The 27,422-nt window shown below is 46.3% G+C and overlaps 1 protein-coding gene across 1 annotated transcript in view; it reads right to left on the reverse strand.

The window, feature by feature from the left end:
* The window catches only part of plxna2 (plexin A2), a 138,764-nt gene that overhangs the window by 11,307 nt on the left and 100,035 nt on the right, over positions 1 to 27,422 (reverse strand). The window contains exons 15-25 of the mRNA XM_076041900.1: positions 27,075 to 27,242; positions 25,877 to 25,970; positions 18,925 to 19,164; positions 18,382 to 18,525; positions 17,376 to 17,610; positions 15,799 to 15,941; positions 14,294 to 14,562; positions 5,141 to 5,207; positions 4,867 to 5,013; positions 4,042 to 4,201; positions 1,706 to 1,809 (exon numbers count right to left, since the gene is read on the reverse strand). Of these exons, the coding sequence (XP_075898015.1) occupies positions 1,706 to 1,809; positions 4,042 to 4,201; positions 4,867 to 5,013; positions 5,141 to 5,207; positions 14,294 to 14,562; positions 15,799 to 15,941; positions 17,376 to 17,610; positions 18,382 to 18,525; positions 18,925 to 19,164; positions 25,877 to 25,970; positions 27,075 to 27,242 (1,771 nt within the window). The remainder of the gene's footprint in view (positions 1 to 1,705; positions 1,810 to 4,041; positions 4,202 to 4,866; positions 5,014 to 5,140; positions 5,208 to 14,293; positions 14,563 to 15,798; positions 15,942 to 17,375; positions 17,611 to 18,381; positions 18,526 to 18,924; positions 19,165 to 25,876; positions 25,971 to 27,074; positions 27,243 to 27,422) is intronic.

Here is a 27,422-nt window from a genome sequence, read left to right on the forward strand (position 1 = left end):
TCTCACGCAGCATATTTCAAATCCCCCTTTTCCACGTCTTTCCTCCTTTATTCCCCTCCTCCCTTCAAGCTACTTCCTTCACTCTGGGGCCTAATGAGCTGCGCTCCCTTGTTGTGATAGGCAGCCAGATGTGCTGTTGGCGCTGCCAATGCCATGGCATGCCACGGCGTGTGATGCAAACACACGCAGGCTCCCACGCGGGGGGCGACTGCTAGCCAGCGAATCGCAACGCTAACGACGCTCCGCCCCGCTTTCATCTCCTCTTTCCACAACTGTCCTTCGCCTTCCCGCACCACCTTTATTCTCTCCCTCCTCTCAACTCACAGACTCGCGCACGCCGAGCTTTTACACGGCGCGCACGAGTCTCTCGGATCCCAACGATCAATAGCGGCACTCGAGCGAGCGAGTGAGTGAGCGAAGCGGCCGCACGCACGGTGGCGGCGCGCCCAATAACGTCTCCCTTGACTAATGATGGCAGGCTGGCCGTGGTGCAAGGAATTACAAAAATGCAACACGGGGGCCAATTAAGGTGTCGACGCAAACATATTGCGACGCTTCATTAAGAACCAGAGGAGCCGCAGCCGCAGCCAGAAACTTGGTGCTCGGGCCGTGACAGCCAATGAAAGAGGAGGAGATGAAGGAAAGAGGCACACGAGCGGAACGCACAGGCACGGAAACGTCCGGCTGGCGCCGTTTGTCCTGGGAGGAGAATAAGAGTGAAAATGTGCCGCAAAACAGGGAGCGAAGAGAAAAGGATGAAGATGAAGGTAAAAAGGTGCCATCATACTGGAGATAGTTGTAAAAAACTCTTAATGTGCAACTCACGCAACGTTGCTTTGCAGTGGACGGCCACAGAAGATACTGTAGCTTCATTTGTATGTTCATAGTTTTAAGACCCATATTTAACTTTTAAATTACAACAATTGACTGAAAATAACAGTGGAGGCCACACTAAGGCAAGAGTTCACAATGACACATTGAAGATTTTTTTTTTGTTTGTTTGCATGTTTGTTCCCTCTGTAAAATAGTTACAAAATTGCCATTAAACTGATGTGCGATCAGTCTCAAAGTGATGATAACTGATAATAAACAACAAGCTCCATCACGGTAGTCTGCCACACTGGTTTCATCCACGGCATGATTTAATCCTGCAGTCCAGCCTCCACCAGTACACAAGTGTGACATCACCTTGCAGAAACATCATTGTATCCAAATAGTAGCTTTCTTTCTTTCTTTTTTCATTTTTACAAAACTTAATACTTCCTCTTTTCCAAACTTTATCTCCTCTTTAGCACTAATTGCAAAAGTCAACGCGGCAGACAGCAAAGGAGAGGAGAAAAAAAAATGGAAGGGCGTCCACCTGACTGGAGCAGCTTCCCGTCCCTGGTTGAGATACTGAGAGTTCATCTTTCCTGCCACCTGCACTGTAATTGTCCTCTGTTCTGTCACTTGGATTACATCCAACAAGGACATGCAAATGAGGAGGAGCTGAAAATTGGCTGCCTAAAAGTCAGGAGCACGTAGCATCAAAGTTTGTTCAAGGTGTGGGGTACAATTTCCATTACAAAAGCCACATCACACGTTACGGAAATGAAGCATAGATTGATTAAATAAATAAATAAATAAATAAGTAAGTAAATAAAAGGACACGCTTGAGAGGGAGCAGTGCTGGAACCTTGGACAAAAGCGTGAGCTCCATATTTACCTGGTAGTGCAGCAGTGTGTTCAGTCGCTTCCAGTCGTTTTCTATCTTGGTGGTGATGTCTTCATCCTGCAACACCACACGAGCCATTCGTCCCTGGCGCCACTCTGTGAACGGAGACACGTGCGCTGAATTATACACATCTGCTATGCAAACTCTGTGCCTCAAATTGTATTTTATCTGATTCCGGTTGCCGCGTTTGTCCGCAATCCGCTCTGAAGACAGACAAGATCAGCTTAGATTGCGATACAAAAAATGAAAAAAAGAATACTTTGGTGTTGCATGCCTCAAGCAGTGCCTTCATAACCCATTTCCACTGCAAGCAAATGGAGGAGCCAGCTAGTAAAACATCGACGAGCTCGTGACACAAAAGCAAACTCTCAATACGCCTCGCTTGCTTTCGCCGCCGGTCGAGCGCCAACCTGCACGACCACTCAACGAGCATCAGCGGCTGCTCCTCTCTCAGAGCCGGAGTGACGCACGTCTTAATTAAACACTGCACACGAACCATTTCGAGATGTATACGAGGGGGAAGGCGACGCGCTGTAATTGGCGCTTGTATCGCTGAAATGGAGCGCCATTAGCATAAGCAGCAGTCGGCCCGTCAGGGTCAGGGAGGAGATAAGAGCACGAGGAGGAAAAAATACTATTGATGACAAAATCACCTCCGTTTAAAAGAAAAAAAGTGGTGGCTGCCACAGTCAGTGAGAGGAGGAGGGGGGGGGCTGACGGCTCACTGTGGGGTAATGAAAAGATAATAAGGGTGTCGACGGAGTGGTGGACAGCCAGTGTGGCTCTCGTGCTGGCCCTGATCATTGATTTCCTACTCTGGTGACTTAGTTTCAATACTCTTTGCCAGGCGACTGGATGACATCAGCGCCTGGCCTGCGCTGCGAGGGAAAGAAAGAAAGAAAAAACAAAACAAACAAAAATATGTTCTTTTTTTTATTGCGACAACCCCAGGAAGCAACTGCAGCCCTTGAACAGCCAAGGAGGAGATGAAGAAATAAGAGACTGCAGGCCCCCGGCGGTGCTAAGCAGGAAGGCAGGAGCTCCAAGTTGAGGCAGTTTTATCAGAACCGGACAACACTTTCACATTGAATAAGAACAATGTCTCAGCGGATAACATGGTTCTGTTTTGTTTTTTTCCTGCTTCTGCAAGTGTTAAACTTTTAGGATTGCAACCTGCAACTCCTTGTGCCAGTAGGAGCCTTGAGCTATAAGCTAGGTGGCTAAAGTAAAAAAAAAGAAAAAGTGTCCCTTTAGCTGTTGGATATATGAGGCAAGAAGGTTCAGGGGGCATTCCATCTGGAGCGCCAGCTTCTAACTTTCTGTCAAACTCAAAACTAGTGTCTTTTCAGGGTGGGGGCATTTGGAGCAACTGGGAGAGCTGGGAGGGATTCCATTGGCTGACGGGCTCCACTGGAAGCTCTTCCCGGCTCCGTTACAAGCGACAGAACACTGGCTGGCTCACTGTCTCCAGCTACTCCGTCTTCCTGGTGCCGCCAGCACTCAGGAGAAGCAGGCGGAGCGGCAGGATCCTCCGCTGCTCAGGTCCATCAGTCAGGTGGACAGGCAGTCGGGCAGCAGCAACGCCGGCTTGCTGCAGTGCAGCTTCTATCACGCTAATGCACTGATAATCTGCATGTACGGCCTGGTATTTCTCATGCTGATCGACTCTGCTGGGTGTAAACGACTTTGCACCTGCCAAACGCATTGTGTGCCAGAGGTGGGAAGTAACACAGTATAGATTTTTCAGGTATCTGTGCATTACTTCAGTTTCTTTTTTTCTGACGACTTTATACTGCGACTCCCTACATTTGTACACAATTATCTGAACTTTCTACTCCTTACATTGAGAAAATATGCTCGTTACTTTTGTGTTTAAAAGCCTTTAAAACATACAAATTCTGTTCAAAGAAATTAAGTTATTTATTATTAAAGTTATATCTTGAAATGGAGCAATTTAAACTATGCTGTTGTGTAGGTAAATATACATTTTTGAGGGAGATTATTATAGAGGACCTCGGCTTTGGGGTCACTGTTCAGTTGGTTTTCAGTACAGAGAAAAATAGAAATGTAGAAAATAACATTGGTTACTGTTGTTAAAAGTGTAAAAGAAAACCCTCATGGCTGACTGGTCATAAATAACATGATCAGAAATTACAGTTTGGTTGTGCTGCAGTAGAGAAGCAAAGCTGGTAAAAAAAAAATGATCCAGATGCTCATGCAAAGCCTCTTTTTTGCACGAGTATCAGTACTTTTAATAAAAATGCAGCATGTGAACACTTTTGCTACCCCTGGTTTGTGCTCGCACGCGGCGCCTTCGCTGCCATTACCGAGATCCATGTCGACGGCGCGAGGCCTCTGCGAGTAGGGCATGTTCTTGTAAACGGCGTCCAGGATCTTCTCCTTGACTTGGGTGATGGTGTCGCAGTTCAGCACCTTCACCGGAATCTCCGGGCTGTTTTCATTGTCCGGGTTCACGCAGTTCAGGATCTGAGTTGTAGACAACGGGGTGAGAAAATAAGACGCAATTAGACGGAGGGAGGGGGAGAAAAAAAGTGGCGGGTGGTGTCCCGTTACCGGCTGGACTCCCCGGACCAGCCTCCGGGCTCCGTCCTGATGATATTCTCCTCAGAGCGTGGCAGGAGCTCGGAGAAAAACCATTTCCGTCCGCGCTGGCAACCCAAAATCTAATTTCACACCTTCGGCGGGGCACCAATTTCCAGCTCTGCTGGGGTATTAGCGCGTAATGAGCCAAATTCCCAGCCGGAGCAGTCGGAGCGCTGTCGCGTCACACGCTGGCCGTGTTGGTGTGTCTTTACACACGCTCTGCCTGCACTGTGTGTATGTGTGTGTGTGTGTGTGTGTGTGTGAGTGTTGAAACTGCTGCTTGTGCACGTTCCAATCTCTGCAGCCCACCTGCACCGACGGCGGGACTGGACGGCATCATTACTTGCATCTTGCTTCAGCGTAAAAAGAAAAATATTATATACACAGTAATTGGCTTTAGAATTGAAAACGCAAAAGGACTAAAAATAAAATTCCTAGGCCTCCATTACAGCAAAAACAACTGTGAGTAAATCTCTGCTAAAAATCTACTGCGGTCTGAATCCACGTTTGTGTGGTTTAGTTTGTGTGACTCATGGCCTGTGACGTACCAGGGTTTTATACTCGATCTGCTGGCGGATGAGCTTGTCCTCGCTCAGGGAGTAGCGAGCCTCTCCGGTGATGGCGTCAATGGGCCCCTTTTCCATCTGCTGCTTGATGGCGCAGTACAGCATGAACAGGGGCTCGCCGGCACAATCCTGCGAGGAGGAGGAGGAGGAGAAAAATATGAAAAGACAAAGCAGCGATAAATACACGTGCACTCACGTAATGAAGAAGAATGATAATAAAGCAACAGCAGGTCATTTTGCTTGCTGAAATACTGACCTTGAGGAATTTGTGAAGCAGGAAAGCGAACCAGTTTGTGAGCATTTTCTCTGCGACAGACTCGGTTCTGAAGGGAAAACAGGTGAAATAAAACAAAACACTGTGAGCAGCGTTCTTTCTTTTGATTCTCTATTTATCATAAAACCTTCAGACAATAGCTGACTGATAATTAATAAGGGCATGTGCAGGACTAGAGCGCCTTCAAAGGGCTCCTCTCATCCACAATCGCTTTCATTTCTTTCGTTCTCCAGGAAGACTAAGAGGCATTAAGAAAAAGAACATCCAAGTTCCAGAATAGCACACATCCTGAAGCTTTCCGCCTCCTTAGCACTCTGAAGACGGCACCGCAGGGCCACTTGGCAGGTTAAATAATTGTGCAATAGGGTGGATGTTTTTAGCGCACTCCAAGTACAAAAATCTGTTGGCTTCGTGTGATGTAACTGCTAATTTCCCTGAAGGCACAAAGCAAATTTAAGCACTGTATTCTTTCTTCCAAAGCATTTGTTTTACGTGTTTTGTGATTACAAAATTGATTTATTACATTTTTCTAAAACGTGATACGTGTATCACGATCCCCATAGGTGACTTCACACTTTAGTGTTTATCTGATGATGCACCGTGGAAGGAAGAGAATATCTTGTCTCGTGAGGAAGCGGATGACGATAATCTTCATCGTCATCCGCTCTCAGCCAGGTGGAGCAGAGAGGGCGTCGGAGGACACGGGCCGTAAAAAAGAGAGTGCGAGCGCGGGGTCGGGCACGCAAGCGCGTCACACATGCGGCAGCGATCCCCGCGCGTGGCTGAACACAGCGGGGCATCTGCAATGGCGACGGGCGGCCTCAGCTGCGGAGGGAGACGAGCGGCGTCACGGTCGAGGCGACCTCGTCTCCTCCGCCAGCCTGCTGCTGCTGCTGCTGCTGCTGCTGCTGCTGCTGCTGAGCCCGATTGGGCGTGAAAACACGGCGGGCGGGCGATCACCTCTCCAATCCTTCCGCTCAAAGGAGAGGCGCCGCTCTCTCTTTTTTGCTGTTCCATTTTGGTTATTTGAAGCAACCGCTGCCTGTATCTTTGAGAACTGCACAAACTGCTCCCCCATCGCCCCAACCAGCTTCATTAGCACTTTGGTTGAACTCTAAAGACAAAGACGTTGAAACTTGAAAAGGTTGCTTTCAAAGAGGTGCAAGTTATGGAGCGTGCAAAAAAAAAACAAAACCTGAAGGAAGGGCTGGTTCCGCACCGCTTGTGAGGACAAACACCTGAGATGAATAGCAACAACAAGCTCCTGCACCTCACTTTGATGAAAGGTTAATGCGCCGCTCTGCAGCGGCTCGTCAGTTTGACGACCACAAGTCATCCTGCCGACAAAATTGAAGTCACTTTAGCGCCCAATAGTTCAGCAGACTCAGTTCAGCTGAGGTTGCAAAGTTCGGCAGTGCGGTCACACGGCTGCACTCGCTCAAAGCAACATAACCAACACTCCCCTGGTGGTGGCGCTCCACGCAGGACAAGACAAGCAACAAAGGAGAGACATCGCTCATCAGTTGGTTAATGAAAGGCAGGCTGTTTATAGCTGTTTTTACCCACGATGCCCTGCGTTGTAGTCTCTGCATCTGGTTCACTTGAAGGAATCAAGACGTTACGTTTTGACCTGACTCAGCTTCAGGTGGACCAGAATTTCCTTCGACAATCTCCACAAGTGTTTGACTGCGAATTCACACCTCACCCAGAGGAGTTGCATGAACAGACTAGAGTTCCATTAAACACTGGCTGAAAGACACCTAAGCCTCGGAAGGCGGTTCTTCTGACAAATACTGGCCCCTCAAAGTGATAAAACATCTCCAAAATGGCTAAATCCCAAGTTAAGATTCCATTATTACAGGCTGCCTTGGGTTGGTTTCAAGAGCTTGTGATTGCTTATGATTAACATGGGGCTCAAAATAATGTCAGCCCGTGAGCTTGCACATGTGCCTTTTCTAAATTGGTGCTGAAAAAAGAGAGTGACCCTCCTCTCAGTGTGGCAGAAAATGACTGTGATTACTTTGCTGTGTATGGATGGAGGGGCCTTGCAGCGCACCGCGCTCAACCGGGGATTAGCAGAAATCGAAAGCAGCCAGGTATTAAAAACAAGCGAGAAGACTCCTTAAAGCTAAATAGAGTTGCCGATGATTATACCCATTCAGACTGAATGAACCTAAAGGGAGATTATGACTATTACGGAGATAATTGCGTTAAGTCGTGTTTGAGGGGGCTGCGAGCTGGAGTCTGAGGAAGGGCCAGAAGGACCGGCAGAGCAAGGTGTGGTTGCAACAGCCAACAGTCATTAAAAAGGGTGAAAATGCCCATCATTATTTTTGTCCCATTGATCAGAGAGCGCGAGGCCTGTGAGGTCACCTCCCACCTGCATCAACAAAACTTAACCACTTCCGCAGCAGCAGCAGCAGCAGCAGCAGCAGCGGAGACCAGGCAGCACTCGGCTCTGTTCGCAGGGACGTGTGCGGCTGCCAGAGGTGGGAGGTAACAAAGCACAAATACTGCAGTAGATGCAAGAACCGAACACAAAGCCTCTTTTTGAGCACAAGGTTGTTTTTGATGGGCTGCATAAAAACCAAAAGTATTGTGCATTATTTTGGTACAATACCCCAAATCCCATTGTAATTGCCCTCCTTCCTCTGTTTGAATTCAGCTCTCTTTGCTTTGCCTCCTATGCTTACCATGCACCCCTCCCACCTTGTAGGAGTATGACTGCAGTGTGTTAGAAGTTAATGGAACCTATTAAGCATTTTAATAAGCTCAGCAAGTCCCAAAGAAGGAAGTCAAATAAAGCCTTTTTGTGGAGGCTGTGCTGACTCCCCCTTAATATCTCTCTCTCTCTCTCTCTCTCTCTCTCTCTCACTCTCTGAGCATTGGGGGGTTGGGGGTGTATATAGGGTTGGGGGGGGCTACATACACTTTGTCCTCCTCCTTCTCTGATCTCTTTAGTCCTCCTACTCATCTGCCTACCCTGCCTCCATTCCATTAATTGAGTTTCATTAATGAACATCAGCAGTTCATTATCCCACATAGTGTTTAAGAGGGGCTCCGCACCCCCCCCCCCCCTGCACCCCCCACCCCCAACCCCCACCTTCCTCTCCGGCCTCCTAATAGCAGCTGGGATTGGTGGGGAGGGGGCCGTATTAGCAGGCGGCGGAATGTCTTTCCATGAAGCTGATGCCCAACACAATACTCGCTCTGTTAATAACTCCTGTACTCCGCTGCTCTGCATGGGCGGAAATCTCATTACGAAAAATGCTGAGGAGAAAAATAATCCAAGATTGAAAAGTCTCAAGGTGATAGAAGCAATGTTCTGTGATTCCATTAAAAGGGCAATATAAAGAAGAGGAAGAACACGGGCGAGGAGACTGGCTGCGGAAAAAAAACAAAACAGAGATGGAAGATAAAACCCGAAGAGGGTTGAAAATAGACCTTAACGCGCCAAGAAGCAGCTTGCTGTACAAAAATGTTTTGATGGGCTTGATCAAACAGCCGAGGAGTTTGAGCAATCATGCGCGGGCATAAAAAGGGCCGTAAAACACAGTTAAATAACGACACACACACACACACACACACACACACACACACACACACACACACACACACACACACACACACACACACACACACACGCACACAAATTGTTGGGTAGGCGGAGATGAACAATTTTGAGGGTAACACGAGCACATGATTCACTGAGGCAGGGGGAAAAAATACACTTTTAGCCCCCATCAGATCCAGCATAAGATCTACTTAGTGCACTGCAGGGTGGGGATATGAAACGTATTGCCACAGCTTTAGATGGCTCTCAAAAAGCTTTTAGGGGAACATAAGCGTCGGTGAGCCTAAATCAAGACAAAGAAAGAGGACGTTTTTTCAATCGTTCAGAACCAACAAGACAGTTTGGGTTCTTTTTTTCTCCTTTTTTTTTTTAATAAGAAAAGTGACTCATAGTGTATCGCTATGAGTGCGATATTGCCCACGCCTACATCACTGGTTTTTCACTGGACTCAGAAAAGAGTGGAAGAAGGAGTGCACACAGCAGCGGCACCACAACCAATCAGCACCCCGAGCTCATGCGGGCCGCCGCAGAACTCATCCACTGACATATTTATACATGTGTGCATCTGTGTTTGCTTTCCATTATGCTAAGAATGTTCCACCTGCGTTTTCCCCTCAATAATGCATCCTTTCATTCCATTCAGCGTGGCCCAGGAGAGGACCGCCAGCTCAAATGAATGCAAATCGACAAGTGGCCCAAGTGGAAAGAAAAAAAAAAAAACTAGATGAGTTGATGGCAGGTTTGCAAAGCACAGCAACACTGCATTTGGAGGAAAATGCGAGTGCTCAATTCCTCCCAACGTTAATCAAAAGGGGAGTTTCCTTAAATGTTAAACTTATTGATATTACGGTTGGGGCTCTACATTAAAGGTTCAGTGTGCAATATTTTTATATTTTGAAGAAGAAACAGCGACATCGAGTGGTAACATTTCAGATTGCAGCGTCTTTCACTCTCCCCCTCCCCCTCCTGAGCTTGGCAGTGAGCTACGGTGGCCTGCGCACCCAAACCTAGATACCTCCTCCACCTTCTTATTTGTTAGTTTATATAGAAAGCCGCCCTGTCAGTTGGGCTGGATTGTCCACGCCAGGCTTCCTTCAAATTATGGCTTTCCAAGATGGCAACAAACTGGGAGCACGACCTTTGCTCTGTGTATATCTTACATGAGAACCGTTGAGGGAAGGAAAACCAAATGACTTTTATTGTAGTGCGATTATACACTTTAATTAATGTATTTATGGGCAGTATATTACGCTTTTACCTATATAAAAATCATAGATCAAGCCAAACATTACACACTGGACACTTTAAGAGTGTGTGTGTGTGTGTGTGTTACAGACTGCACGTCAGCAGCCGAATAACTCAGACCTGAAAACCACTAATGGGAGGTGATCCGTCCGTGAGAGACTGAGTTTGTGCTGAAGGAGGCGCGTGCTGACGAGGCGACAGACTCGCCGTCGATCACAGGAGAAGTTTCCACGCCGCATCTTTTGCTGCGCTGCCCAACCGAACTGTCTCAGCAGCAAACAAGCGGCGTCTCTGTTCACTTTGCCCAATTAATATGCTCATTGAGTGTTCAAACGCTGCACTGCTGTTGAAATCCACGAGCATGTCGCTCCATTTTCCACTTTTCCAAACATCCTCTCTCTCCTGCCTCCCCCCACCACCACCCCATCACCTCCCTGTTTTTCTCTGTGGCTGCTGATGGCATGGTGCTCCATTACTAGAATTAGCTGCTGAGAACAGGGCTCAATAATTAAGGGCCTTGCTTGGGAGACCACATTGGGCTGCCGCTGTGTTTCACCTACAGCCCATTACAATTCCCAGCTCTTCAGATGCTTTAGGAGGCTCACATCTCATCAGGTGTTTTTTCCGTGCTGAAGAAAATTGTAGGTACCCTCAAGGACTGGCAAAGACTTCCGAGGCTTCTTTAAAGGATAGATTGTTTTCCTCTAAGTGTTCAAATAAATGCAAAATAAATGCAAAAATGTTGCAAGGTTAAGTGTTTTTTTCTCATGAGCTTCCGTGGCAGGCAAAACAGATTTTCATCTTTTTCAGTAAGTTTAAGTGCAATCCATAACTGGTCAACTTTTATTTCATTTGAAGATGCAGATGCATGTTGGTGGCTTTTTCACATTAAAAGAAGAACCAGGCACGGCTTCACATGATGGAAACCTGCACTATTTACTAGGAGACACAGCTAATGTTGCCACACACGCTAAATGGCAGCTTTATCTGACCAAATTAGCCCATGACACATGGGTATAATCTTTGCCAAGTTAATGCTTTTCTTAAACACAAGATGCTACTAAAACCAAAATGCATTAAAAATAACCAAAAACATTTAAATTAAAAATTTCTTAAAAGAATAAAAACATTTTTAAAGACAGTGATTTGTTCAGTTCTGCCCCCCTCAGATCTGAGAATCAAAGAATCAGATCAGTGAAACAACAGTTTGCTTTGGTTCAGACTGGTTTTGTACAGACTTGCAGTGGACTGGGTGGCTTTGACGCACTGAGATGTTTGATACAGAGAGATAAGCTCCGCCTCATCCTCGGACAAACAACCATTTTGATCCATTGGACACGTTAAATTTTGATGAGCGTTGTAGGTCACTGACGGAACATGCGAAAATGTCATGACAGATGAAGCTATTTTTGCATCTTCATCTCCAACGCCTGTGCGATTATGGTTTTTCCCTTTTAAAGGTCAAGCCCGCTGGCTTGTGGACATGTTTCCCTCACAGGCGAAAATCATTTATAAGAGCCGAACCAAGCGAGGCCCTTCAGAAAGCCTCCAACATGTCTTGGGATGCATTTTTTACCCACTGTAATATAAATGAGAAGAGGAAGAGGCTGGCTGACCTGGAGGTGCCTGCTTTATGTGAGCTCTCTCCTCTCTCGTCTTTCTAACTTGGTGCGGGGACAGCACGCCTACTAATAATTCAGAACAACATCCAAAGTAACTGCTCTGTCTTTTCACTTCCTGAAAGCAAACAAGAGCGGCAACATACTTTGTTTCCATGTATGCAAACACTTGACAGCATGAAGAAAAAAACAACTGCTGATATTCATCAAATTTAACTTGACCACAAAACTGCAATTTTCGACGGAAATGCATTTTTGAGGTGGTAACTTGAATGAGTAAAGTCGTGCTCAACGTGACCATTGACGCACTGGCCTCTGTTTGTGTGCGACAGAACGGGGACTTGGCTCATCCGCTCTTCTGTAATACAGCTCAGAGGACAAGGCCGCAGCAGAGAGCCGTGACAATCGATGATCCCTTAAAAGGTTCCACGTTCAACCATTTTTCAGATCTTTACTCAAATCTTGGACTGCAGTGAAGCAGCCTGCCAGAGGTAATTATCTAAAGAGCTTCAGAAAACAGCACGTCCGACCCTCTCTATACACAGCCGGAGAGGGTTGTGGGTCTGGGCCTTTCTCTGTTCACATGCCTGTGAGGCAAACTGGCAGCTCTACATTGTGTGCAGGTGTGAGTTTGAGAGTGATAAACTGGCTACTTCTCCTCACCTTCACCCCAAGACAGCTGGGACAGGATCCAGCACCGCTGTGACCCAAAGTGCGAGGAAAGTGGAGACAGCTACTAGCTAGCTTCTGGCTAAAGCTAAAGTCCTTCACCCATCTCCTTTAATCACAAGCTATTTATCAACTATTACTTTGCATATTTCAATGTTCAATGTTTTTGCGATATTTGGTAACTATGTTGTTGATTGCTAGATGTTATTGTGGTTATTATGTCAGTTGAATGGGGAACATTTGTCAACCCTGTGACTAAAGCCCACTGCAAATACACGCTGCACTTTTTTCTTGTTTTTAAAGCCAATTTTTCCCTCGACTCATAGCAAAGCCGACTTTCCACCTGTCAGGACCAGTTGGGGACAGCTGGCCTGGCAGATTGAAATCTGCTGAAATCTGTGCTGTGCGTGATGGGGTACAGACGCCACTTAGCAAGTGTGTGATGTGAGAAGATGCTGGTGTGTGCTTCAAAAGCAGTGGGACACTGCAAAAAGAGTCGCAAGATGAAGACAGGGGGAAAGAGCTGCAATATCAAAACAACAATGGCGAACAGCGGAGGAAGAAGAAAAGAAGCAAAACAGAGGAAATGGATCAGCCGAAGAGAATTTGATAGATGGTGGCAGGCGACGGGCGCGCGAGTGTTTTAGCTGCAGTGCGTATTACAACTGGTTAGTGGTGACTTCAGTTGGCTTCGATCTGGTGAAGGTGTCATATGTGCGATCCGCTTCTTTCAGTTCCCGAACCCAGACCTGAAAAACTCCCAAGTGCCTTTTAGCCAGTCGGTTAGCGTGTGAGCTACTGCATGGGCTGTTTAAAAGTAATGCCAGTGCCTGTTCTCTCTGCTAAAAATGTAAAAACATAATTAGTATCACAGGGTTATCGTGCTTTTCTCGGGGCACTTTGCCGGCCCCCTGCGCTTTGTACCGCTTGCACTTTGCCAGCCGAGTGTCGTCGTCCCTGCAACATTTTTTTCCTGGGCTTCCTGTCCTGAAGCAGCTGAGGACACTCGGGACAAAGACCCAGCAGGTGTTTAAAGTTTTAGCACATTCCCACAATTCCCCTGGAAGACAATGTACACTGGAGACGCAGAGAGAAGTGGGGAGAAAGTAGTCGGGCTGAACCACCTCTGAATGTTTCATAAGCATCCTGAGCCTGGAGGATAAGTGAGACTGACACTGGCTCTGGGACAGGCCAGGCGAGAGACAAAGCGGGAGCGCGAAGTGGAATTATGCATCAAACTGTGAGGTTTTTAGATGATGTGAGGAGCGCGTGGCATTTGTGTCAGCGCTCTGTTGATGCACTGCAGCGCTCATTACCAGAGTTGCTCTGCTGAGCGTCTAAATGAAAAAAAAAAAAAAAAAAAAAATCAGAACACATCCGCCCACGAGAATAAGCATGTGAAAGCTCTGGACCAGTCCCCATTCATCTGTTTATACTGTATGTGTCAACATCCTCCCACAACAACACTGTGTCTGCGAACATGATTTCAACAGTGGACCTTTTAATATCCGCTACATTGTGCTTCAGCTAGGGGACTTTTTTTTCCAGCAGATTCTCATGAGAGCAAACACCTGTGTTTATCATTGTGCCAAATCAGCTTTTTTTTGAACGTGATCTGTGCAGAACTGCTTTAAAAACCTTGGGCAGACGGCTGAGATTGCTGAAATTTCAGAAAGACTCCAATTTGACTTGTTTTTAGCTAATGCAAAAGTTGTTGGGCACCTCAGTGCCTTTCAAGGAGAGGAAGACGGCAACTAGTTTTATTCCATATTTAATATTTCCTCCTTTATATATTTCATTTTCAATGAAGTAGTAAAAGTCTTGCTTGATAAATCAGGAGAAGGATGCTGAAGGTTGGAGCTGCCAGGCAGGACGACCAAAGATGTTGCTTCAAGGATTGTTTCAACCGACGCTCAACACTTTTTGCATGTGTGCTCTGGTGACATTTTCTAATCCCCTGCAAGTCTTGAGTTTCACGGATCTACCAATCTATCAAATGGATGCCAAAAGGGAGGAATGTCACTCTACCTGCGCAGCAGCAGTTTGGGGTGGTTCTTGCTCTCCAGGTTTCTCTCGATGAGGTCCGACAGCAAGTGCTTGAGGACGTCGGTGGCGTACTCAAGCCGCCCCTGCAGAGCGGTCATGATGAGCGAGGCCACGTTGCCGCGGTCCCTCATGGAGAAGGAGCGCTGCATCTCCAGCGTGCGGATGAAGGTGAGCAGGAACACCTTGTTGTTGATGAGCTGGCCAAACAACTTCAGGGCCTTCTCCACGTTCTGCTGTCCATTCCCTGACACCTGGGCGGGGCAGAGAGTAATGAACATGAAGTATTTGTGTTACAAGAAATGCAACCAAATTAGTTTGGCAAACAACTCTATATGAAAAACCGGCGAGCTTCCGGTTTTCAGGGGAACACACAAATCAATCCCATAATTTTTATTGAGTTCACGTGAACAGGTTGAACTCATCCCTCAGTTTGAAACAAACCCATCAAATCAAACCAACTGACATAAAAGTGACTGTAAACACCTGGTGGGAGACATTCTGACATTATCAGAATATTGGAATTTCTTTTTCCAGGTTATTCTAGACAGCAGAAGTCGGAAAGTGTTCGTAGCCGTTCAACTTTCATCTTGACCTTCCCCGATGCAAAATAAAGATTTTCTCCAAAGCACTGTGAGCCACGCTCATGTTTCATTACTGGCAGACAGAGCCCCCCACCCCCATAATGAAAGGACTGAGAGGATTTTGATCAATTATTGACCCATGGCTGCTAAAAGGCCGTGTGCCTACAGTTAGCTGACATTTTGCTGTAAGTCAAACGGTAAATCATTTGTTTGGATAAGACCATCCTTCTGTGGACCCCGACTGCTTTGGAGGTCAGTGACGTGAACATTTTTAATGTGATTATATTCAACTCTCTCTGAGAGTGCCGATCTGATCTAAAACACCACAGACTAAACGAGGACTAGAAGGTGTTTGCAGCCCTTGATCATAGAAGATGGATTGCCTGATACTCATCGTCCAAGCTACACTGTGGCTTTCACAGCAAATAAACTTGTTACCAGCACCGTGAAGTAAAGAAGAAAGTGTTAGCCAGCCACATTTTTTTCCCCCCTATAGTGGAAAAACCTCCAGACCGGTCTGACGATTGGGAATTACTCACTTCATTACCCCCCATACTGGAGCCACTGGTGAGTGAAATAGCCATGTGACAAGAACCTGTTTTCCACAGGGGCTCCTGGATGTAAGGAGTGAATGTGAAGGGATGCTGCTTAGCATGATTCCCTTGCTGGCATACATGTCAGAGCAGAGGGGTGGAAGGACAAGTGGCACTTTGTACTGCAGCTTTTTTTTTTTTTTTTTTGCCACTCATGGAGGTGACTGCAGAGAAAGTAGGAAGGACAAACTGGCTCTCCTGCCTTCCCCTGATATCTATTTTAAACCTCACTTCGACTTTCTGCTGCCCTTCCTTATTGCATTTCCTCCTGCTGGCTGTCTCTGCTCCTCGCTCCCTGGCTCTCTCCTCTTACCTCCAGCTCTCGGAGGACAGGATGATCCTCGATGCCTGGGAAAAGGACCCTCATGGCGTACGTCCTGTAGTCCAAATGAGGGATGCCAGCTCTGTCCAGGTCGCTGGTGAGCTCGTTGATGTCCGTCTGAAGCTCGGCAAAGGCTGCGAGAGGAGGAGTGTAAACATTCAACAACAAAAGGGCACAAACAGAAAGAAAATGCTCTAATATTCATTGTGTTCGTCTCTGTTTCAGGAAAAACCATTAACCATCTTATGAACTGTTCCTGATTATAGCGACAAACTAACTCACCTGCAGTGCCGCCCCTCTCTCCCTCTCTCGTTCTCACAGGCACACACCACCTTCCACTCTTGCTAATTTTTTTTTAATCTACCAGCCAGTAAATTGGCTCTTTGCAAAAGGCCCTTAAGAGCGTGTGTCATCGCAGCGTGGGGCTGCAGGTGAGCGCTAGTTAATTGGCTCCATCCAGACCGACTCCCGTTAAGTCCGTCGGCAGAGTTGAGCTGCCTCCACGGCCCGGGGGAAGAAAGGCTCCCCGTCTGCAGCCTATCACAGGAGCAGCAGCAGTCCCCCGACGCTTCCCTTAAAACTCTGCAGACTCCAGGCAGACTAAGCCCTCGCCTGCCTGCCCCCCCGCGACCCGCGGGTTAACACACCAACACACGGGCTCAGAGGCGTGCACACAGAGGAGAGACACTCATGAGGAGGAACCCAGGTATCCATCTAAATCCACCCCGAAAGGCAATTCACTCCTGGCTACCACTAATAGTTGAAATATTAATCTTCTTCTTCCCCAAGGCTGCCTGCGAGCCACTGGTTCCCAGTTCAGCCGCTCTGTTTCAATGCCCGCCGCTGTCTATCAAGTCTCTATTTCTGAAAGTTTTTTCCCATACTTACAACACTTGGTTGCGTAGGGGAAAAAACAATATCAAGTCTGCTCTGGCGCAACGTAAACGCTGTCAAAGACACTAATTTACTGGCTACTACGTTTAGCAAAATCATGCTATTAATATTTGATGCAAAGGGTTGTTTCAATTCTTTTGCCAAGTGTGTGGAGGTCAGCCAGTCTCCTCTGGGTGGGCAGAAGGTCAGAGGTCAGCCAGTCTCCTCTGGGTGGGCAGAAGGTCAGAGGTCAGCTGGACTGCTTGTGTCCCTCAGCTACACTTTGGGTGAAGATGACGACACACTCAGCCGAGTGCAACAGCATTCAAACACCCACTTTTGTTCAAAACGCCAATGTGTTGCTACTGGTGTTAAGGCTGCTGTGAGATGCTGAACTGGTTGTTGTCACAGACGATACAGGGAGTCAGCGAGAGCGACTGACCCAGATATGGAAATGTTTTTTTTTCCATATCAGAAATAAATTACTCACAGTTCAACACGCGCAGTCACGAAAACATGTCTGTTTTGGAGCTCCAAAGACGTTTGCTGGTTTAAGAGCCAGAGCAAGACTGACTTACCCTCTCACCCTCCCAACCACCCACTGCAAGCCCAAGCGCCCCATCGTCACCTCGTAATCTGAATTCTGACAGAAAGCTGCTGCGCTGTCTGCTGACAAAGCCTTTTCTATTACTAACCTTCTTTGCACTCAAGGGCGACTCGGGACTCCAGGTTGTCCATTTGCATTTGCAAGCGCTTGAGAGTGAGGTCATTTTCCCGGGACTTTCGCTTGTAGGCGATGAGCACCAGGATGACGATGATGAGGAGGAGGCCTCCGCCGGCGGCGATGCTGACGATGGCCGGGAGGGTCAGCAGGCTGTCGGACATGATGTGCACTGCGCCGGGGGAGACGTGGAGGCCGCCGACCTGAACCTGTGAGTTAAAGGGAGTGAGGAACACACTTCATCGCACTCAAAGGCCCAGCGTGTACAATTTCTGAGGACCCAGTATTTAAGGAAGCCTGTCTGACAGCGCGTTTCGTATTTATGTCACTGCCAAGCGGGCCTCCTTAAAAAGTTGTGGTACGAGATGTCAGCCAACTAGCAGCAAGACCCTTATTGCTCTTATATGTATAGTTTTCTATATATGAGAACCAAGGGTAGGAAAACCAAATTACTTTTATTGTACTGCGAGTATACACTTTTATTCATGTATTTTATTGGTAGTACGTTGAGCTTTTACAGATATAAAACTCATAATTCGAGCCAAATTTCACACACTGGACCTTTAATTGTTGATCAGCGGTAGTCAGTTTTGCGTTTGGGGGAAAATGCAGGGAGGTGGAGCAGGAGTTTCTACTTCCTGGTCATTAACTACAATTGATATGTAAGCATGCGTCAGCCAAATTGCAAAAAAAAAACTAAAATTAGTTTTAAAAAACAATGCCAAAACAAAGGTAAATATTGCTGAGGGAAACATTCTGGCCTGTGCGCCCAGTAAACGAGAAGGCCAATAAAAAAAAAAAAAAAAAAAGAGTGCAATGGATTCTGGCAGAACCTCTTGACAGTTGGGGCTCGCTCACTGAATTTCCCTCAGCTGCACGAGCAGCCACGAAAGAGCAGGAACCACAGAGTTTAAATGCCAACTGCAATGCAGGCGGACAGACAGAGTTTGATCAACAGAGAGGAACAGACAGACACTGACCACCACTTTGTATTGTCCGGTGAGGTTGGGCGGCTCACACAGCAGCTGGCTCTCAGACACAGTGACGGAGCAGGGGGTCTCTCCAATCAGCACGGTGTAGTTAAGCCTCACGCCTCCCAGCGCCGGGGGGACCAGGTTTCTGCCCTGTGGCCATGTAAAGACAGTCAACGGGGTGTGAAATTACAGGCGAGAAAAAAAAAGAAAAGGAAATCAGACGCGCAGGCACATCACACCATTCTAACGGCCCAAAAAGACCAAAACTGCACGTGCCCCGACATACACTGGCAATTATGTCCCAAGGTTTCGGGCCCAGCTGTGGCCAAATAGCGGCCCCGTGCTGAGATCAAACAGGTAATTTGCTTCCCAGTGGCTCAAAGTGGGAACAGCTGGCGATCAATTCCAAACCACAAAACACATTCGTCGCTATTTTTCCTGCTTTTGTGCGACAATAAATGATGCCGAGGCTATGAGCAAATTATATAATACACAACTATGTCATTAAATATTGAACAAAGAAGTTTTTTTTTTTTGGTCTCGTACTACCTTGAGGATGATGGGCGAGCCTGGTTTCTGCTCCAGGACGCCGCTGTTGCTGAGGGGCTCGAAGGAAGGGTTGGGGTAGTACAGCAGGTTGGTGTTGTTGTAGACCAGCAGCGCCTGGACGTTGTTGAAGATGAAGCCAAATTCGTCCGGGTGCTTCACCGTGTCCAAGCCCGGGTGGTACTCAGCCATCAGGGAGGGGGCGAAGCAGCTCATGCAGGTGGTGTTCAATACTTTACACACCTGGGAAAGAGAAGAAACGCAAACTTGTGAAGGACTAAATCTTCCTTTTCCTGACAAGCCTTTGTCTTCGCGTTACACCACGGCAGGCCGAGCTCCGTGAATTTAAAATATGTTCTCGGCAGACTCGCGGTCTGTGCTCTCAAAAGAAAAAAAAGACACAAGATGGAAGTTTCTCCAGATGACATGTTTAACAGCCCATATTTTAAGTGCGATTGTAAGTGGGACGCGAGCTCTGAAGTCAGTTCGCCACTCGGTAATTGGCACGTAACGTTCTCGCGCTTTGCCGCTGAAAAGGATCGTTAAATCCGCCTTTATTAAAAGAGGAAGCCTTCATAAGATGGAAAATAAATTGCTGATACAGCTTTGGCGGAAAAAAACACTGGAGGACAACAACCAGAAGGGATGGAGGCGCAGCTCCTCTATCTCCTCCGGTGGAGGTTGAGCTACGGCTCTTTTATTACTTCTCTCTGCCTCTCCCAGATGAGAGAGCCGTCTTCCATCCATCCTCCCCGGCTCAGCTCTGGAGGGACGGGCAGAGAGGATTGATTGCTGCTTAGAACTCAGCACAGAGAGGTTTTTTATCTCCTTTCACTCCCTCCCAGCTCTCTCTCTGGGGAAGAAACTTAATTAGAAGTAAATATCATCAAAGCTTGCGAACGCCACCGACCCGCCACGCCCCCTACCTGTTGTCTGCCTCCGGGAGCCAACCAGGGAGATCGATGCAAACTCATTCTTCCCTCGGCTGCAGCCATTGTGCTCTGCTAGCACGGGGCACAGTGATTGGATGGAACAGTATCGCTGTAATGGGGAGCTCTGCACCTTCTGTTTATCTTCACTTGCACGGTGGTGGCAAGATGTTTTTGGACACCACCGTGTAATTGTGGTACATTGCATGAAGAACCACTCACAAGATGGAATTTCAAGAGTCCACATCCTTCCTTCTACACTTGCACTGTTACATCCAGGTCAAAACTGGATGTTTCAGCAGGACAACGTTTCTTGCTGCACATCCAGTGCAGGTACAAGATTTATTTTAATTTTAATTTTTTTAAATAGATTTTCAAATTTTTTGCTTGTTGATAGCTATGAACAAACAAATGTCTTACTCGCGTAATCACTTCTTTTGGAACACAAAAATAAAATATTCTTCGGCAATTATTCCTTTTCAACAAGATAATCTCACTTTTCAAATACAAATGTCTCTGATCATCAGACACAAAGAAATTGGAAGATAAAATATTAGCTTTCATCTGAGTATTCAAAGAAATCAAAAAAAATCTTAGTATAACAACAACAACAACAAAAACAGTAGAGGCAATCCCTACAACCAAAACTAAACAAATAAATGACACCACGATTGAAAGCAAAACTGTGCAGTTAATTCACTGCCACCTCAGTGTTGATTGATTGTCTAATCACTTCACGTACACGTGACTTAACAGCTGGCATGCAGTCCGTCAACGCCTTTTGCTATATCAAAACCAACAAGGTGAAAGAAATACGACGTTGTAGCAACAGACGCCGCGAGACGTCACAGCAGTATGTTTATTTATTATTTTTTTGATTCCGCTGTCGTGGCAGTTTTTCCATAGAATTTACACCCAAAAAGCCACAGGGAAGGTGTATGACAAGAACAACAAGCAGCTGCTGTAGCAGTGCAAAGGAATCCTGACTCTTTTCAACCTGGCCGCTCAAATCCCTTCGCTTAAAGCCACTTCACATTTCTTTTTTATAAAAAGATACTGCAGTCAAAACCAGTGTTTTTGTTTGCAGATGAAGGATGTTTTCAGCAACGATATCAATATTATATATATATATATATATATATATATATATATATATATATATATATATATATATATATATGTATATATGTAATCTATCTAATATTTTCTTTTTTCTTTTATCTTCTTTATAAAAAACAACAAATTCTAACTAATAAGCAAATGACTTTGAAACTATTCAATGACTTACAAAGTTCAAGTTAAGTTTAACACAAGCCCTGTCTCCCTCTTTTTCTGGCATAGTAACATACATTATTAGCCAAGATGCTCTTGCAGTATCCTGGTGACAGTCAGGTCGGTACAGAAAGGTATTTGCAAGTCAACTACAGCTCCGGCTCCCTCCTGCTCTGCCAGATCCACAGAAAGTGTTTTTTCCCCCTCTACTCTCTATGCATTTCCTCCTCACTCCTTACACACGCTTTCTCTTCTCTTGAATAAATCCTTTCCTGCGCTGAATCCTGTCAGGATAGAAAAACTGCTGCTGTCATGGAGGATGTTTTTCCAGCCCGCATGGCAGTGACTGTGACGTGCCCAAATCCAAAGCAATGAGCTTGTAAATAGCGATGGGGGAAATAGGGCATTGTGGGATTTGCTAAAGGAAACTGGGTACTTAGTTTTTTTTTCCCTCTCCGGGTGAGGCAATAAAGGGCTGTGAAGCAAAGACTCCTGCCTCCCAACATACTGTATGGGCACAGAGACAATTTTTTTTTTATTAATGTAAACACCATGTTGTTCACACAACAAAAGCATATTTATTTGGATTACCTGGTTTACAAATACTCAATTCTCCATCTCACCAGATTTATCATTGTATTCTGCCGCTCTCAGTCAAATACTGTATTTCAATCTTGAGCACATCTCAGTCCAAACACATTTTTGAATACTGGCAGAAAAACAGGGTATGCAATCCAGCCCACTGGGACGTGTAGGGAGAGGAGCCGCACACTGTTCAGCATTGATGAAGTGAAGTGAGGTCAACAGATAGAGAAAATAATTGGAATCTTGGCCTCATATGTCTTCCTCATGGAGCGCTGGACGGAGCCTGGCTGTTTTAAGGCAGCAACACGCCAACCCCTCTGGCTGAATACATTACAGTGATCTACTGTGCTCATCCTACAGCCTTCTCAAGCGTTCAAAGGTCTTTGGCCAGCGATGTAGCAAAGAGAGAGAAAGAGAGCGAGAGGAGTCAGAAACAAGACGGACTGGCTATGGAGATGTGCGTGGGAGAGATGTGCGAAGGGGTCACGGTGTCAGAGGTCATACGGAGGCTGATATTCGATCGCTGGTCACTGGCTGTTCCCACAGTGGGCAACTCCTGCACAGTGTGTTTCCTGCCTGCTGACAAACTGCTCTTATTTATTCTAATGGCCGTTCTCAGTTCAAAAACAGTCCACCAACGACTCGTATGGCAGTCCAGCTCGGGCAGTAGTTTGCCTGAGAAGTGAAAAATAATTTGCTGGCTGTCTCGCGCTGAGGGTGTGATTCATTTTCGAAAGCATGATGCATTGACAAGTGGCTTTTTGTCGTCTGCGTGGACGCTCCCCAACAGAGACGTAGGAGAGGAAATGGTGGCAGTGGCCCTGATAAACTGTGGACACTCGACATCCTGTATGATGATTCAATGGGCCACTCACACTGCTGATCCCAGTGGCATGTCTGACATTTCGAGAAACATGCAAATGGTACAAAATTATTTTTCAAAACGTAAACTGCGACTTCCAAGTGTCCACTCTGATTGCTCATCTCGATCATGCGTCCTCGAGGGCTCGGCTTGCAAAACAATCAGCCTGATGGGCCTGGACATGTTAATGCGTAGCAACACTTTGTACATCTCATGAGCACAACACAGCTCCGACCCCAGCGTCCCCAATGACTAATGACTCGTTTGAAATGATGAGGGTTGAATCACCAACACCTACTGTATATACTGTTGGTCCATGTTCCGGGCTACTGGGGAACTCTGGTGGTGTAATATCGTCGCCGGGTTACAAGTAAAACCCCCACCATCAATATTTTTATATAAGTATAGATGCTAATTATAGGGAATATGTAATTTCTGTGCCTTTATCCAGCTAAAAGCATGCACACGTAGGACATTGGACTAGTGTTCCAACACTGACAAGTCAATTAAGCAACAATGAGGAGAAGAGAGGCTGAATGGCAGCCAAAAAGAGAGAAGTCAACTTCGATTGGCTGAACTCAATTGTTTGGAGAGGCCAAGAGGTGTAAACATAACATTGAGAGACTTTTTTTTCTCCGTCTGGCATGATAACTGTGAAATAACTTGCAAAGGAAATAGAAGGCAAATGCAATGTTTTCCAAGATAACCATTTGAAATAATATATTTACGGTCCTTCTGTGACAGTCATATTTTTAATGACTGTTTGGTAGGGAAATTTACAAGATGCACCCAGCAAAAGTCTCATTTTAAAACCTTCAGAAATTGCCCATCATAAAATGTGTGTCTCTCCTTGTGCATTTTATGTCTGCCAGTGGGAACCTCTGGAAATGAAAAAATGTTACTCACCCTAGTTTACAGTACATCTGCATCAGCCAACGCACCTAATGTTCAGTGCTCAGTCTGGGCATGTTAAGCTTGACAAATATGCTCAGGCAAATCTCCCTCTAGGATCTCAGACACATTGCTCTGGGGGTAGAAGGTAACCCCTTTAGCTTTAATCAAGATTATGATAAATGCTTCAGTAGGGAATGACAGATAGGGAGCATTTCACAAAGAAAATGACCTCTTTTTTCCCCCTCGCTCAGTGTCTTTGTGAACCTACGTATGCAGGTGACACAAGGGAAGGAGAGGAGAGAAGCAATTTAGCCGGAGACAGGTGATCATTTGAAGGCTGGCTGACGGACAGCAGCTCTTATTGCCCGAGCCCGGGCTGATGCTCGCCTTCCTCCGGTGACAAAAGCACGGAAGGGGTACAGTGTGGAGGGCTGGTACGAGGGTCGGGTAATTGTAGCCTTAGTATTTAATAGAATTTCATTCACTGTGGCTATGGGACCAATCTAGACGGTGACATGGGCTCCTTTTTGAACGGTGCGAAGCGGGGAAGTTGAAAGAGATGAGGTAGGGTAAAAATGAACAACTCTCTTTCAAGTCTTCGGAAACGACAATCAGATTGCGCGAGCACACACACACGTACACACACATACACCGACACAAGCCAAGCTACATGTATCTCCTCTAAACATAAAATAGCACACATCTGTCTTTCACTTATTCACAAAGCTTCCAATAAGTCACCAATGTCTTTTGCAGCAAACGTGTCCTTAAATGTGGATATATAGTAAATGAAAAAGCCCAAGGCGGAGCAATGTTTTTTTAACCAAAGAAACATTCACTAAGCAAGTCAGACACTTGAGGCCAATTTTAGACTGCTTATGTCAGGGAAAGGAAGCTGGAATTGCAGCAGGCGAAAAGGCACGTTGGGACAAATCTGTGTTTATTGTACAAGAAGGATATGGCATTATGGACGCTTTTGTGAGCATGCACGTGTTCTAACCTCTCCTTTGAATAAGGCATGAGATTTGCATGGCGAGAGAATATAGACAGCACAAAATGTGAGTGTGACATAATTAACAGTGTGCCTGCTTATGTGTTTTCCCTTTTGACTCATGCAATATAGATTAACACGTCAACATCTTTGCTTAATGGTTCTAGGTCAGAACAGAAAAAAAACAACAACATATTTTTGGACATAATATACATCATCTGACCACTGTTAGTGGTTTGCTTTGCTATGGGGGGGACGAAAATACAAAAGGTTGAGAAAATGTAACCCGGGATCGCAGATGGAACACTGACAAATTAATTTGGATTATCTCAAATCCTTTGGGTAAAGAACTCAGGCATAGAACTTATTCTACATAAGGTAACTCAGAAGGTAAAACAAACCTTCATTGCAGTGACATGTTCTGTTTTAATGTCAAAATGACATCCAGTTGAGACAGAATTACCACCTTTGGCTCACAGCCTTTGGCTCACAGCCACTTCCTGTTTTTCTTCTTTCTCTATTTCTCAGGTACTTAAGGCCAGGTGTCAGCTGACGCCTACTGGACAGGAAGCTAATTGCAAAGTGTTTCATAATTTGTATTTTAGCAATCCAGGTGCTGAGCAAGGTTAGTGTACACGTGTTAGAACCTGCTTCCATGTTGTGTTGTTGTGAATGCACTCCAGTCTATCAAAGACAAAGAGCAGAAGTCATTCCTCCCCGCTCCACTCTTCTTCCCACCAGCTACCCCTCTAACCTCGCCGTTGGTCCATTTTCACGATCTCCCAACCTTTCGCCCAGCCACACAGAGGAAATCCCATCCTTTTAATTAAACAAGGAGCCCCAGGACAAGAGCTCAAATGCAATTTGTAACGATTTCCCACAGCCGAGACTTTGATTATACAGGGCTTTTTTATGCTGACCAGCGACTTCTGACCGCAGTTAATCTTCCACTGAAACCCATTAGGGGTCTCTTTGCCCCCTATCATGCACACCTCCAGGGTCCACCCTTTCTGACCCACAACCTCTCTTTGTCAAGGCCAATTTTCTCCCAGCATAATACTAAATATTTTCTGAATCCACTGTTATTTGTTGAGAACAGCAAACTGTGTTTGTGGATGGCTAAAATTCCACCATAATTTAGGGTAAAGTCTTAATTAAGTGCCACATGCAGACCACTCTCACAGCTCGCTGCATTATTCAAATGTTCAGTGGAGTGCATAAGATGAGGCTCAAGTGGAGGGAAGGGAAATGCAGCAAGCTAGAGGGGCTGTTAGGGAAGATTATTTTTACTCGAGCTAAACACTACGGAGCTTGGCAGCGACCAGTGATTCAGAGAAGACCAGTTAGCATCCACTTAACAGCGTGCGTCCCGAGTTGGAGCACTCAGGCGCTATGAGCTAAAGTCAGGACAGAGCTTCTTACGTTGACAGACTCCCGGCCAGCGTATTTGACTCGGATCCTGGGCTCCTGGACCACGTCAAGATTAGTTCCTGTCACCATCAGGGGGGTGTGGCCACTGCAGAGTGAGAGAGAGAGAGAGAGAGAAAACAGGTAGACAAAGTTAATTTCCAATTTTTATCTTATCTTTTTTTTATCGCTTTCATATCTCTTGCCTTTATTTCTAATCTGCATGAGGGATTAAAAGCAGGTAGCAAGCAGCAAGCAACTTTCAATTTATTTTTTTAAACCAAACTTTCTCTTCAGATCATTCACTATCAGTCAAAATAAGCACATCAAACCCTCTTTTTTTAGTCCCCGGTTTCTTTTTTTTGGAGATAATGGCCTCTGAGTGGTGGGTGATTAGAGGTGCTTTTTAACCAGCTTCACAGCACCGACGTTGGGTGTGAAAGGCAGCTCGAGCATGTGAGGATGCAGCGGTGGTCTCCAACTCCAAAGGGCTGCAGCCCAGACGAGACACAAACAAGGAAGATGGGGGAGCGCCAGGGGCTGCGGCGCCCCCTGCAGCTGTTTGTGTTGTTGTTTTTGATTCTCCAGACCTGAGACTGGCAGGATAAATGAACATACCAGGCAACACAGTTGAAATCATAGCTACCAAAATGGAACCCATCTATCCATCTATCTATCTATCTATCTATCTATCTAAAAATGTTCAGTCCTTGTCCTCCTTCATGTTTTCCCTGCTTTCCGTCTGTGTCGTCACTCTTGCAGTGTCCCCTGCTCTCCGTCCCTAAGCTCGAGCCATCTGCTGTGGTCTCGCACCTCTGATAGCACATTGTTCTACAAAGCCTCCATTTCATCCACGTCCCTCTCCTCCTTTTAATTAGTGGCGTATAGAGCGCGAGTGTCTATCTGCCAAACGCACTCAACAGATGGATCAACAATGAATTCGATGGGAGAATCTCGGTCTCACCAGTGCCCGCGTTGTCCAATCTGTGAGCTCTGGCACTTCTTTCAGATCCAGACTAATTGGAAGAGAACCCAGTAGTAATTGAAAGTGCAATATTGACTTGTGTCTGCTTATAGCCACTGGCCTGTGCTGGCTGGCGGTGAGGCTGTGGAATGAGGGGAGGAAAATCTCCCTGTCTGGGTCACAGAGGCCTGGGATTGGCTGTTGACACACAGCAGCGTCTGGAATGTAGACGGTGTGCATGTTGCTTACCTTGCGATGCTCCAGTCTGGGTCAATGCGCTGGACGGTGGGGTCTTCTATGTACTCAAAGGTGAGGCTCTCCCTGATTTGGGCGTGGTCCACTCTCACACTGATCTGGACCGGGCCGACCCCAGACAGGGAGGGGGCGGAGTAGCACACGATCTCCGTCATGGTCCGTCTGCAGGTTTAATATCATCACAGTTAAGTCTTGATGTGTAAAATGTACATTACATTTCCCCGCCCGCTCACTCTCAAACGCAGGACATTTTCTGTGCACAACCTACAACTGTGGCGTGTGTGCCGGCGGGCTCTCCTTCCCCTCTGCATGTAACCTGCCTCCCGCCTTGAGTTCTCTTCC

This window comes from Nelusetta ayraudi, unplaced genomic scaffold (assembly GCF_046127955.1).
Source record: "Nelusetta ayraudi isolate G7.1 ecotype Tasmania unplaced genomic scaffold, CSIRO-AGI_Nayr_v1 ptg000070l, whole genome shotgun sequence".
NCBI lineage: Eukaryota > Metazoa > Chordata > Actinopteri > Tetraodontiformes > Monacanthidae > Nelusetta > Nelusetta ayraudi.